The sequence below is a fragment of the Cetorhinus maximus genome, chromosome 25 (genome assembly GCF_964194155.1).
Source record: "Cetorhinus maximus chromosome 25, sCetMax3.hap1.1, whole genome shotgun sequence".
NCBI lineage: Eukaryota > Metazoa > Chordata > Chondrichthyes > Lamniformes > Cetorhinidae > Cetorhinus > Cetorhinus maximus.
Genome location: NC_135903.1, coordinates 5,592,465 through 5,607,097, shown reverse-complemented (window position 1 = coordinate 5,607,097; position 14,633 = coordinate 5,592,465). Strand labels below are relative to the sequence as shown.

Below are 14,633 nucleotides of genomic sequence, written 5' to 3'. Positions count from 1 at the left end.
CCATAAACTAGTTCAAAAGGGCTAAAACCAGTCGATGCATAAGGAGTGCCTCTAATAGCAAATAAAAAGAACGGAATTCCTCCACCCCAATCCTGTGGATAATCCTGACATTACACTCTTATTATAGTTTTTAAAATTTGATGCCATCTTTCCAAACCCCCTGTGACTCTGGATGATAAGCTGTTGACTTAGACTGTTTTATCCCCAAACTGTTCATTACGTCCTTAAACAGCTGTAACATGAAATTTGACCCCTGATCTGATTGTATTTCCTTAGGTAAATCTTGTAAAAAAAATTTAGTTAACTCCTCTATAATCTTCTTGTTTGTAACTTTCTTAAAGATATTGCTTCAGGAAATCTGGTAGACAAACCCATTATTGTCAGAAAGTACTGATTTCCACTTTTAGTCTTAGGGAGGGGCCCTACATAATCAACCCTGACTCTGGTAAAAGGTTCTTCCAATGCTGGTGTGGGGATTAAAGCTGCTGGCTTAATCACTGCTTGTGGTTTTCCTATTACCTGACATGTGTGACATGTTCTGCAGAATTTGCCTACATCCCTATGCAATCCAGGCCAAAAAAAACCTATGTATCTTTTCCTGTGTTTTCCTATTTCCTAAATGTCCCCCATTGGAATTTCATGAGCAATCCTCAGCATCTCATTTCTATATCCAACTGGCATAACAATCTGAAGCACCTCACTCCAGCTTTCATTTACTGAGGCATGATCTGGCCTCCATTTCCTCATTAATATCACGCTTAAGGTAATAACATACTGGAATACATTTTGCCTCTGTTTCTGAGTAAGATGCCTGATATAACTGATTTAATTGTAAATCCTGTTTCTGTTACTCCACTAACTTCCTTGAGTTAAACACTTCAGCTGAACTGTCCTGTAGTCTTTCTTCCTGGACAATGTTATCAAACACAGCACCAGCTAATTGGATTTTGACACCTTCTTCTTGCCTTTGAACCGCCTGCCATTCTTGTTTTTCTTGTTTCAACCCATGAACCTGTGATCTCATTACCACACAATCTGGAAACAATCCAGGATGCCCTCTCTGTAACACCTTTGTTGAAAACACTTCTGCAGGCTGCTCAACTACCATAGGCATCACCCAAATCTGTGACCCAGCTATATCATTACCCAAAATAGATTGAACCCCTGCAATGGGCAATTTTTCCATTACTCCAACAATAACTTCACCTGTCTTCCATTTACTCTTTAAATTTAGCTTCCACAAGGGGATAGATTTAGCATCTTCATGAACCCCACTTATTATCACCTGCTCCTGCAATACTCCCTCTGAACAACAAATGTCACTATCCCACAACATTAAGGATTGACTAGGCCCTGTGTCTCTTAAAATTTTAACATCTTTACTTAACATCCACCCTGTACACATGAAAATACTTTACCTTCACACACAAAGTCCTTAAACATTTCTGTGACCCAATAATTGCAACAGATTTTCCCAGTAGTTTCCAACACACTGATTGTATACACCCCACTTTATGATAATGAAAACACCTCAATTTTTGAACGTCACTCCTACCCTCAGCACCTTCCCTTTTATCCTGAGAAAAAACTTCCTGGGAACTTCCAGCTACTCCTCTCCCCTGACTACCCACCTTCCTTTCACCTTCCCACCCCCATCCCTTTCGGATTTAAAAGGGTGACGGAAAAACAGTTTAGTTCTAAGCACTAACTCATAATCATCAGCTATCTCTGTCTGCTGCCTGTCTTACCATTTGAACCCTCTGTTCCTCCACATGAGTTCTCACTACTGAAGGAATTGAATTTTTTAATTCTTCCAAAAGAATTACCTCTCTAAGAGCTGCATATGATGTCTCTATTTTGAACTCCCATATCCACCTATCAAAATTACTTTGCTTTACTCTCTCAAACTCAATATAAATTAGCCCAGGCTGTTTTCTCATATTCCTAAATTTCTGCCTGGATGCTTCAGGAACCATCTCATATGCACTCAAAATAGCCTTTTTCACCACATCATAGTTCACCGATAACTCTTCAGATAGCAATGCATATACCTCATGCGTGCTACCCACCAACCTGGATTACAACAACAATGTCCAATGGCCATTTCATCTGTTTAGCTATCTTCTCAAATGACATAAAGAATGCTTCAACATCACTTTCCGCAAACTTTGGAAGATCTTGTACAAATCTAAACATCTCCCCACTGGGTTTTAGGCTAAAGGTTTTTTTCAGCATCAGAGCTCTTCTCAGAATCTGAGATCTCTTTTTTAACTTCCAGCCTTTTAAGCTGGTATGCCCTTTCTCTTTCTTTCTCTCTTTCCCTTGCCCCTCTTTCTTTATCCTTCTCCCTTGCCTGAAATCTCAGTTCCAGCTTCCTTTCTTCCTCCTGCCTTTCCGCTTGCTCCCTTTGAAATGCGATTTCACTTCCCTTTGCTTCTAATTCAAGTTTTTTTCAGTTCCTTTGCTTGTTCAAATTCAAGCGTCTTCATTTGTAATTGAAGTCTCACTATCTCCAGCTGTGACTCACTAGTGTCAGGTATCACTTCCAACTGTAGATGCTGTGCTATACGTTTAATTATATCTGCTTTCCTCACCCCTAAAGGTAACCCTAATTTTAACTTATCTGCTAACTCTGTTAACTTATTTTTGGATACTTTTAGTAACCCAATTGGAGTTATATCTTCTGCTCCCAGACAAGTCCTAGCAATTGCCAAAGCCATCTTGCAGTCTCACACTTACAAAAAACCTCACCAACACCTGAATTCAAAGTGCTCCTCGTACTCGTGACCTTAGGATTCACTAATTCCAAATCAATCAAGGAATTACAAATACTGTCCTGCCAAGAGCCCCCAGTTGTTATGACACAGTGGTTGGTAAAGGCTGAGTTGTTTGAATCCCAAATGAAAACTTGAAACAACTGTCTTAACCTATATTTTCAATTGGTATGTTTGAGATGTAGCTCTGAAGTCAGAAATAAGACCATCGAGCCTCAAGAGGTTTTTTGTATAAAACTAAATTAAACATTTATTAATTTACAACAAATTAAACACATACACATCTCTACACATTACTACCATAATAACTTTTTTAAAATCCCCAAATTAATCACTCCCAGGTATATCTCCACCAAGGCAACAGACTTTAAACAGACATCAGGCAAAGCACATTTGACCATATGAATTCAAAATGAGGGTCCTTGCCATTAGGTTCCTTTGCAGACACAGTTAGAGACTTACTGGCTGGTTAGCTCTTACATGCCTCTGCCTTACACAAAATCTCCTTTCCCTCTTTATGCCTAGCTTCCCCTTTGAATTGTAAATTTTCCAGGGTATTACTAGGCTTTTAACTTAACATCTCCTGACAATAACATTTTCATCCCACTGATTTTATGAGTAATATAAACACATTGCTTGGCGTCTCCCAGCTCGGTGCAAGAATTTACTCCTACTCTTGAATGCTTTATTCAACAAATGCAAATGTACACTTTACCTTTTAACTTTCTTACTGTTTATCCAATTAACATCTCAAACTACTATACATCAAAGCTCCCAGACTAACTGGCTTTAATCCAATTAAAACACACACAATCAAACACATGGGGGAGAATTTTCCCCCCGTCGGTCGGGAGCAGGCGCAGGCGGGCAAGGAGCTGATCGCCGCCCGTGATTGCGCCGCCGTTTTACATGGACGGGCCAATTAAAGCCCGCCCAGTGTGACATGCGCCTGGAAGCGCTCAGCGTTACCTGTGAGGGTGGGGGGAGGAGGGAGAGTCTGGGCCTGCGCTCTTTCGCGTGTGCACGAAAGAGCGCAGAAATCTCCCTGAGGTACGGAGCTGCCTCAGGGAGATTAACTTAAGTTTTAAACTTGGAAAAAAATAAAATAAAATAATTCGGATATGTCCCCTCATGTGACAGTGTCATGTAAAATGTATATTTAATTAATGAAACCTTCATCCTACCCATGGATGAGGTTACTTGAAAAACGTGAAGGCCGCCTGGGCTCTTCGCCTGCCCCCCCGCCAACCTTAAGGTTGGACGGGCAGCTTTCTCAATAGGCTTAATTAGGTCATTATTGGCCTTAACAGGCCTTTGACAGTTGCACGCCCGCCGAACGGAAGATCAGAATCACGCGCGGTGATGCCAGGACTCACGCCCGACATCACCGCATGTCATTTTACACGTCGGCGTGCGGGGCCCGCTCCTGCACGTCCCACAGAAGATTCTGGCCACAGATACAAACCCCACTACAACTCCATTTAAAAAAAAAATTCCAATAACATTATAGACATTAATATCTCTTCATGACAGTAACCAGTGCTGGCCTTGCCAGTGGCGCTTACATCCCATAAATGAATAAAAAAGAACCTGCACTGTTACAGGTGCAGAGAGTCCTATAGTTGCACAGTATTTGATATAGCATCGCTGCCTTTATCCTTATATTGTCTATTAATGCTGATAAATATTCCTTTTTTTTTGGTGTTCATCAACTGTAAAATTACCTTAGATTGTGATGCACAAAACTTTCATCAAATAAATCTTATAATCCAATCGAGGCAATGCCGAAGATTCGCTATTTCCATTGAGTTTGAATTGATTTTTAGATTGAGTTTCAAAAACATTTATTTCAGAATAGATTCTTATTTTTTTAAAAGCTATTTTTCTTTGTTTTATTTAACTGGGTGCACCTGATCCACTGCGTGCATTGCAATAACTCCTTTAACTATCTCCTGTGTTTAGCTTCTTAAGATGAATTTATTGTCAGGAAATATTTTCTACACACCTTATCAAACCCAAAGACTGATTTAAAGTTCAAATACATATGGAAGAAGGGATTAGACAAACTTACATTTATATAGCGCCTTTCACAACCTTGAGATGTCCCAGAATGCTTTACAGCCAAAGACAAACTTTGAAGTGCAGCCACTGTTGTAATGTAGCAAACAGCAGTGAACTTGTACACAGCAAGCTCCCACAAACAACAGTGTGATAATGACCAGATAACCTGTTTTTGTGATGTTGATTGAGGGATGAATATCGGCCAGGACACCAGGGAGAACTCCCCTGCTCTTCTTCAAAGTAGTGCCATGGGATCTTTTACATCCACCTGAGAGGATAGACAAGGTTTAACATCTCATCCAAGATGACAGTGCAGCGCTCCCTTGGTATCGCACTGGAGTGTCAGCCTTGATTTTTGCACTCAGGTCCAGGAGTGGGTCTTGAACCCACAACCTTCTGACTCAGAGATAAGAGCACTACTCATTGCACAACAGCTGACACCTCCAATTCGAAAAACGCCGACTCGTTGGTCCATATGGGAAGGGAGCTTATTCAGGTCAGGGGGTTATTATGGTAATAGGATAAGTTGATCCTATTTTGAATAAATCATATATGTAAAAACCTGCTGATCAACAAATTCTGTACTGACGAAGCATTTACTCACATTCACACAAAGTGTGACTAGGTTATCTAGGTAAGGAAGTGGAGCCAAGCATTCTGAAATCATTCACACAGCCACTAGATCCTGTGATTGAGGAACTGCGGGTTTCTATGAAGCAAATGGCATGAACACAGGAACAGAAGGAGGCTGTTTAACCTCTTGTGTCTGTTCTGCCATTTGATTAAATCATGGCTGATTTAGTATCTAAACTTCCCCCACCAGCCTTGGTTCCATAACCTCCAGTGCCTTTGCTGAATGGCCTCCCTCATCTGTAGTTAGTAACCTGGAACTAAGATTATTCTGGTGGAGTTATACCGCTGATTCAGGGGTGCCCAAGGGGACGGCACCCAGTTAAATGGCTCTGCTGCACTGCAGAAGATGTAGACTATAGTATAAAGAAACAGAATTAATGGGGATAATTTTAATCTAGCCCAGTGGGTGGCTTTTCACCCCACCCAATATTTACTTCAGAAGAGAGTAAAACCAGCTCTGTCTTGTCTGTATCTCAATCGGTGGGTTTGGTTAAAATTGCTCCCAACGTGTGAATATAACACTTCAGGAGGGACCCTTCATTCAACCGACATGTTGTGTGAGTACCCTATGCATAGTGTGAACCTTTTTTATGAACCTGCACCCTGCAGACAGCCCTATAGTTGCACAGTATTTGATCCTGTATTTTATATAAAGCTGCTGTTGTCCTTATATTGTCTGGTAATGTTGCTGAACAACCCCTTTTTTTTGGTGTACATTGACTGCAAAGTGGCCAGATTTCAACTTCCTCAGATTTTCCAGGAAAAGCAAGCTGGCTGGGATGTCAAAGAGAAAATATTGCTGGAGTGGGGAGTAACTGAGCACATCTTTGGGCCGGAGTTACTCTATACAGAACGAGGCTAAACCAGGCCAGGGAGAAACGTATTGAGGAGAGAAGTGAAAGAGAAAGAGGAATTTACACTTATGTAGCATCTTTTACACGCCCGGGACATCCCAGAATGTTTTACTGTCACTGAAGGACTGTTGAAAGGAGGGAGCTGATTTGCGCACAGCAAGATCCCACAAACAACAATGCGACAGGGACTAGTTAATTTGTTTTGGTGATATTGGTTGAGAGATACATACTGACCAGGCCATGGGATCTTTTACGTCCAACCTGAGGGGGCAGCCGGGGCCTGAGTTTAACATCTGATCCAAAAGACGGCATATCTGACAGTACTGCACCCCCTCAGCGTTGCACTGGAGTGTCAGGCTAGGCTAAATGCTAAAGTCTCTAGAGTAGGACTTGAATTTACAACCTTCAGACTTAGAGGCAGCAATGCCCTGTAGTTCATGCGTGGTACCCTATATACAATAACTCTGAGCTGTGATTTTGAAGAACAGAATTCTCATGGGCACAAAGCCAGAGAACCTACATCTTTGGACTAAACGGAGGGCTGCAGATAGAAGGTTGTGCATGATCTGTGTATAATCCAGCTTCTAAGAAGGCAATGCTTTGAGGTTCTCAGATTTGCAACCAGTAGTGTGTCAGAGGGATAAAAATAATTTGGACCTCCATGCCTCTGCTGGCTCTTTGAAAGAGCTATTCAATTAGTCTCACTCCTCTGCTCTTTCCCCATATCCATGCAAATTTTCCCTTTTGAAGTGTAATGACAAGCCTTAACATCTCTAGTCTGGATGAGTACAAAACCCCTAGACTGTATGCTAGACAGAACAGAACCAAGTGCCTCTATCTTCCAGTCTGTTCAGTTATTGCTTCAGATCTTTTATATTTAAATAATAATGCACCCTTTTGGTCACTGCTGTTTGTTTTATTCATTCATTGGATGTGGGTGTCGCTGGCTAGGTCAGCATTTTTATTGCCCATCCCCAATTGCCCTTGAGAAGGTGGTGGTGAGCTGCCTTCTTGACCCTCTGCAGTCCATGTGGTGTAGGTACACCCACAGCGGTGTTAGGGAGGGGGTTCCAGGATGTCGAGGAACACTGATATATTTCCAAGTTGGTGCGGAAGTTGCTTGTGCTGGTGCTCCATGCGTCTGCTGCCCTTGTTCTTCGAGGTAGTAGAGGCCGTGAGTATGGAAGCTTTTGCTGAAGGAGCCTTGGTGAGTTGTTGCAGTGCACTTTGTAGATGGTACACGCTGCTGCCACTGTGTGTCATTGATGGAGGGAATGATAGGCTTTGCAGATCTCTGTCATCTAATTGATTTGAGTTTGATATTAGAGGAGTGGTATAAATTGTTGTGATCATTTGAAATTTGACACTCTTGCATTTTTCCTGATGAGTACAAGATGAAAAGCTTCGGTAATGTGGCTCTCTTTTCAGCAATGTCCGAATTCTTTTTATGTGAGTGCTTCTTCCCTCCTCCCTAGCCCAAGGTCACGGTGGCCAGTACAAGTAGTAGCGCCCCTATTATTGCCCCAGTTAAGGTAAGGCATTCAGGCCCAAGCATTAAACCTGGTACCTTGCTGTCCTTGAATTGCTCAGCAAGTGGTTCATTCAGGGAGAGGGGAGCAGTTCTTATTTAAGATCACAGGCCTCATGTGAGACCAGGGATAAGGAGAATTGTTTTTTCTGGGATGAATCAGCTCCTCTCCTTCCAAAGTCCTTGTTAGTAAGCTACCTTTTTGATCAGGCTCTTCCATGGCTCAGTGTCAGATTTCTTTTGAGGTCCTGTTTGGTCGGCTCCATACAAGGCATTGCATCTTCCAACTAGAAACGTATAAACATAGAAAATAGGAGCAGGAATAGGCCATTTGGCCCCTTGAACCTGCCCCAGCATTCAATATGATCATGGCTGATTCTCTATCTCAACGCCATACACTCGCGTTCCCCCCATACCTCTTGATGCCTTTAGAGTTTAGAAATCTGTTTCCTTCTTAAATATGTTCAGTGACTTGGCCTCCACAGCCTTCTGAGGTAGAGAATTCCACTGGTTCACCACCCTCTGAGTGAAGAAGTTTCTCCTCATCACAGTCCTAAATGGCTTACTCCGTACCGTGAGACTGTGGCCTCTTGTTCTAAACCCCCCACCACCCAGCCAGATGAAGCATCATCCCTGCATCCAGTCTGTCCAGCCCTGTCAGAATTTTATACGTTTCAATGTCATCCCCGCTCATTCTTCTAAACTCCAGTGAATACAGGCCTAGTTAACTCAAACTCTCCTCATATGACAATCCTGCCATCCCAGGAATCAGTCTGGTGAACCTTCACTGCACTCCCTCTATGGCAAGTATACCCCTTCTTAGGTAAGGAGACCAAAACTGCATGCAATACTCCAGATGTGGTCTCATCAAGGCCCTGTACAGCTGCAGTGAGACATCCTTGCTCCTGTACTCAAGTCCTCTCGCAATGAAGGCCAACATTTGTTATAATTGGCATTGCATACCATTTGCTTTCTTAACCGCTTGCTGCACCTGCCTGCTTGCCTTCAGTGATTGGTGAACAAGGGCACTCGGGTCCCTTTGTACATCAACATTTCCCAATCTATCCCCATTTAAAAGATACTCTGCCATTCTGTTTTTCCTACCAAAGTGGATAACTTCACACTTATCCACGTTGTACTGCAGCTGCCATGTATTTGCCCACTCACTCAACTTGTCTAAATCACCTTGAAACCTCTTAACATCTTCCTCACCATTTACATTCCCTCCAAGCTGCGTGTCATCAGCAAACTTGGAAATATTGCATTTGGTTCCCTCATCCAAATCCATCTAGAGAGAATATTTCTCTTTAATCTGTAAAATTACAAAGCTGAAAATCATTGTAATATCTTCTCGCTTGGAGTAGTTGCTTTACTATTTCAGAGTTTCACTAAGTGAGAGAGGAAATACCATAAATAGAAATTGAAAGTGCAACAGTAATAACTGGAGCACAACTGAAACTCGAGGAAGTATCAGACCCTTTGCCAAGCCTTTCACCACGAGTGGCTTTTGAACTGTTTTGCACATTGAAACGCAGACAGGTTTTAAAGTATTCAACAGCCGCGATCAAGAATTCTGAACACTTTGATTGCCAAGCAAATCCCAGGAATCAGTCTGGTGAACCTTCACTGCACTCCCTCTACGGCAAGTTTATCCTTTCTTAGGTAAATATCTGTAGTTTGAGCTTTGGAGTTGGCTTAAAATTCAGAATAGGAAGTCAAGGTTTACATTATCCTTGCATTATGAAAAAGCTTTTATTTTATACGTAAACATTGATTTTTTAAAATTCATTATTGGGATGTGGGCATCACTGACAGGATCAGCATTTATTGCCCTTTCTTAACGCCCTTGATGATGTGGTGGTGAGCCGCCTCCCTGAACCACTGCAGTCCATTTTTATCATACTACGAGAAAACAGAATTCATTAACAATGAGAAACAAAGAATTTGCTCTCTGACAATTGCAGTTAACCCTTTTATTACCAAAGGATTTTAATTTTAAATTCAGAAATCTTGATCCTAAGGTTCAAAGTGTAGGTTATACAGATTGGCAGAGAAGGCGAGAGGAAGTAGATAGTAGTAGATAAATAAGCCAAGCTTGAGTTCTAGATTATAGAAGGTGTTATTTTGTTTGGTGGTAATGACTAATAGAGGAAAAGATGGTCATCGGCTGTGCCCTCCATTCGAGGATGATGTCTACTCAGGGTTGCAAGTTTTTTGCCATGGACTTCATGTGACTGAACATGACGATTCTCAACCCACAGGTCTTTGGGCACATAGGGCAGGATGTCCCATGATCTGGAGCAGGATTTGTTTCCTTTTCTTTCCTTCTCTGTCACTGTTCTGTCTCATTATTAAGGTGTTGGGACTCAAAATATGACTCCTCTTGATGGACAATTTGTCGCCATTCTGAAAGATTGGTGGCAAACTTCCCCCAGCTGTTGAGGTGAAGGCTGTTCTGCTTCAAGGAGCTTGGAAGGGGCTGGGAAAATGCCACAGTAACATGCTCAGAAATAACATCTAGGACATCGACCAAACTGGTAATTTGTCAATTTGCTTGTTGAGAGTGTGCAAGATATATCCCTGACTTCATTTTAAGAGGAGATACATGGAGGTTTTGAAAGCTTCCGTCGGGAATATCATTAGGTTGTAGAAGGGAGGTAAGAGTGAGAGAAGTTCCACAGTTTTTAGGCTTGGGAAGGCACCAGGTAACAGTAGGAGGGTGAATAATGAGCCTTGTTTTGGGTGTGACTCCAGAGACTTAAGCACAAAATCCAGGCTGACATTCCAGTGCAGTACTGAGGGAGTGCTACACTGTCAGAGGCATCGTAATTAAACTGAAGCCCCATCTGCTCACTCAAGCGCACGTAAGAGATTCCACAGCAGTAGGTGGAAGAAAGGCAGGGGAGTTCTCCCTGGCGTCATGGCCTATATTTATTCCTCAACCAATATCAGTAAAATAGATTATTTCATTATTGTGTGTGGGAGCTTGCTGTCCACAAATTAGCTGCCAGGTGTCCTACATTACAATAATTTTTGTCTTATTCATTCTTGGGATGTGGGCGTCATTGGCTAGGCCTGCATTTATTGCCCATCTCTAATTACCTTTGAGCAGGTGAGCTGCCTTTTTGAACCATTGCTATCCATGTGGTGGGCCTGGGAAAAGACGGTGCACAAGGTGGGAAATGCCGGGGCCTGTGATCTGGGAAGCCCCGACTCATTGGCCAAATAGCCTGTCAATCAGGATGGTCGGGAAGGTCAGACTGGCAGTGTTCAAAGCAGCCAATCTGGTACCTAGACCATCCCGATTGGCAGGCTCCTTGGCCAATGATTGCTGTTGTTCTGAACAACAGCAATCACTGGCCAAATAGGATGCGCCAGATTTCTCGGTCCCTCATTTCTTGCTTGCCTTGTGGACTGTTCTGTTTGGGTCTTGTTGGGTGCTGCTGCCTTCACTCTTCTCCAGACCTGGCTGGAGGCTGCTGGGGCATAAGGTAAGGTAAGGGGCCTGGATACGACAGAAGCACCAGGGCTCATAATTTCTCTCCCTGGGCCTGGGTGCACCCACAGTGCTGTTAGGGAGGGAGTTCCAGGACTTTGACCCAGCGACAGTGAAGGAATGGTGATATATTTTCAAGTCAGGATGGTGTGTGACTTGGATGGGAACTTCCAGGTGGTGGTTTTCCCATGTGTCTGCTGCCCTTGTCCTTCTGGATTGTAGAGATTGTTGGGGAAGGATGAGTCTGAAGCTAGCCTGTACCTGAAAACAGGTTTATTTCCAAGACAGCAAAGTAAAGTCACAGACTCTCCCAGTTCCACCAAGAAACCAAGAGTGAACGGGTTTATACACTCTTGTAATGATTCTCTAATCCTTCCTCAACTGGGGACAGTTGCTTAATTGCCAACTTAAAGCATACTTTCTATTGCAGCGCAATTTCAACATTAACAGAGATTGTGGGTTTGGAAGGCACTGTTGACAGATCGTTGGCGAGATCGTTGGCGTAGACAGTGACTACACTTCAAAGTACTTCATTGTGTAAAGTGCTTTAGGATGTCATGGGGGTTTGAAAGGTGCTATATAAATGCAATCTTTCTGCTTTCATGTATACATATTCTAAGTCGGAAAGTGATATATTTCACTTCATCTTTTAACAGGTCCCGGTTGACCTGCTGCTATGGATTCTTTCAACTTTGAAGATGACATCAGCATCCTGACACAGGACGGGCAGCAGGAGGATGTGGAGTGGGCTGATGCACCCAACACCGATCTCACAGGCGAGGAATACACCGCATCCCACTTTGCCCTCATCACCGCCTACAATGATATTAAGCAGAGATTGATTGGCATGGAAAGAGACAACTCCACCTTGAAGAGGAAGCTCAGACAATACGATCTCAAGGTAAAAACCCCAGCATCAGAGTTAGTTCCCTGGGAACCATGGAAACCGAATTAAGACCTGCCCTGCCTTTGAAAATGATGTTAAATTTTAAAGATGGTTCCTTCCGAGGGCCTTCCTGTCTCAGATGGTTCATTCTGACCCTTTGTCTTGGTGACAATTGAGTTTATTCACAGAAAAATGCTGGAAAATACTCAGCAGATCAGGCAGTATCGGTGGAGAGAGGAAGAGTTAATGAGCCTGATTTTGACCTATTCAAAATCCATCCACTTGCACAGAGTTCACTTTGGGCCCCATGTACGCACGTTTCAGGTTAATGCCTTTCCATCAGAACAACAACAACCTGTATTGATATGATGTATTTAATGTAATAAAATATCCCAAGACTTTTCACAGGAGCATTGTAAAACAACATTTGAAACCTGGCTACTGAAAGAGATATTATGGCAGATTACCAAAAGAGGTCAATTTTAAGGAGTATCTTAAATGAAGAAAGAAAAGTTGAGAGACAGAGAGGAGTAGGGAAGATATTCCCAAGTTAAGGACTCAGGCAGCTGAAGGCATGGCAGCCAATGGAGAAACAATTAAAACAGGACATGTGCAAGAGGCCAGAATTAGAGGAGCGCAGATATCTTGGAGGATTGTGGGGCTGGGGAAGATTACAGAGATTGGGAGGGGTGAGGCCCTAGAGGTAATTGGAAACGAGGACGAGAATTTTAAAATTGCGGCTTTGCCCAATGGGAGCCGTGTAGGTCAGCAAGCACTGGGGTGTTAGGATGAATGGGACTTGGTGTGAGTCAGGACATGGGCAGCAGGGTTTTGGGTGACTTCACGTTTATGGAGGGTAGAACATGGGAAGTCAGCCAGGAGTGTGTAGGAAGACTCAAGTCTAAAGGTTAAAAACAGCAAGGATGAGGGTTTCAGCAGCAATTGAGCTGAGGTAGGGGCAGAGTCCTGTGATGTTACTGAGGTGGGAATAGCTGTTTTAGTGATGGTCTTAATATGTAATCGAAAGCTCACCTTGCGGTTAAGTTTGATACCAAAGTTATAAACAGTCTGGTTCAGCCTCAGACTGTTGTCAGGGAGAGGGATAGACAGTGGCTAGGGAACACAGTTGAAGCTGGGACCAAAGGCAATGGATTCAGTCTTCCCAATACTTAACTGGGGGAAATTTCTGCTCATCGAGTACTGGATGCCGGTCAAACAGTGTGATAATTGAGAATGGAGGAGTTGAGAGAGGTGGTGGTGGGGTAGAGCTGGGTGTTGTCAGTGTACACATGAAAACTGGAAGATGTTTAGAGACATGTACAGATGTTAAACAGGTTGAAGAGCCAAGGGAGAGTGGGGATGGCGAGACGGGGGGGGAAAGGGAAGGGGAATGGCAAAGGTCTGAAATAGGGTGGAAGGCAGGATTGAATAAATGACAAAAGTGATGGTGGTGCACACAAAAGGAGGTGATGATGAGATGAGTCTAGAAATGAAAGATGGATGGAGTGTAAAGCCTTACAGCAGAAGAGGAAGGGAGGGTAGAAAGGGAAGGTTCCTGCAGTGCAAGAATGTAGCGGATAGATCCCCGATACTGCCTCGCTTTTTCTGTGTTTCCAGCACTTTCTCTTTTGGTTTCAAGTTTCCAGTATGTTTGCTTTAGTTCCTGTTTATTGCTCAACATGAAGGTTTATAGAAGAGAGCTCATAAATAGAGGAAAATTAGATTTTTCAAACCCAGGGATAAAGATGTAGAAGGAACAGCCTGTCTTTAATAAGACAGGAAAAGAAATAAGTCTGTGCTTGTGTATTAAGTTATGTTGAGCCAGCCTGGTCCCAAAAGGAGAGTTGGAAGTTTGAAAATACATGGATGCTCCACTGATGTTAATGTATTGAATTATCACATATTTAGTGTGTGAGTTAGCTGTAACATTGTGTAGACACACCCTCACCCTCCATGTTTAGCTCCTTAACAGACAGCGATGAAAGTCAGCCTTTCTCCAATGTAGAAGCTTTTACTGCCTGTTTTTATATTTCCTTCTAGTTTTCTCTCATAATCCAATTTCTCCCACTTTTTCACTCATCCGTTGCTGGTTTCTAAAACCTTCCTAATCTTCTGGCTTAACACTGATCTTTGCAGCATTGTAAGCTTTATCTTTTAATTTGATATCACCCTTAACTTCCTTATTTAGCCATGGATGGTACATCCTTCTGGTAGAATCTTTCTTCCTCAATGGAATGTATCTTTGTCGTGAGTTCTGAAGTCTCCTTAAATATCTTCCAGTGCAACACCACCGTCTTACCTTTACAACCTATTTTCCCAGTTCACTTTAGCCAACTCTGGTCCAGATTTTTGCTCGTGGGTCACGTGCACAGAATAGGAGAAGCCCTGGCTCTGTGAGTTC

The 14,633-nt window shown here is 42.8% G+C and overlaps 1 protein-coding gene across 2 annotated transcripts in view; it reads left to right on the top strand.

Annotated features, from left to right (window-relative positions):
- Positions 1-14,633, top strand: part of tbkbp1 (TBK1 binding protein 1) — a 135,230-nt gene that overhangs the window by 15,186 nt on the left and 105,411 nt on the right. For both annotated transcript variants that reach the window (XM_078529331.1, XM_078529332.1), the window contains exon 2: positions 12,003-12,247. In XM_078529331.1, the coding sequence (XP_078385457.1) occupies positions 12,023-12,247 (225 nt within the window). In that variant the 5' untranslated portion in view covers positions 12,003-12,022. The remainder of the gene's footprint in view (positions 1-12,002; positions 12,248-14,633) is intronic.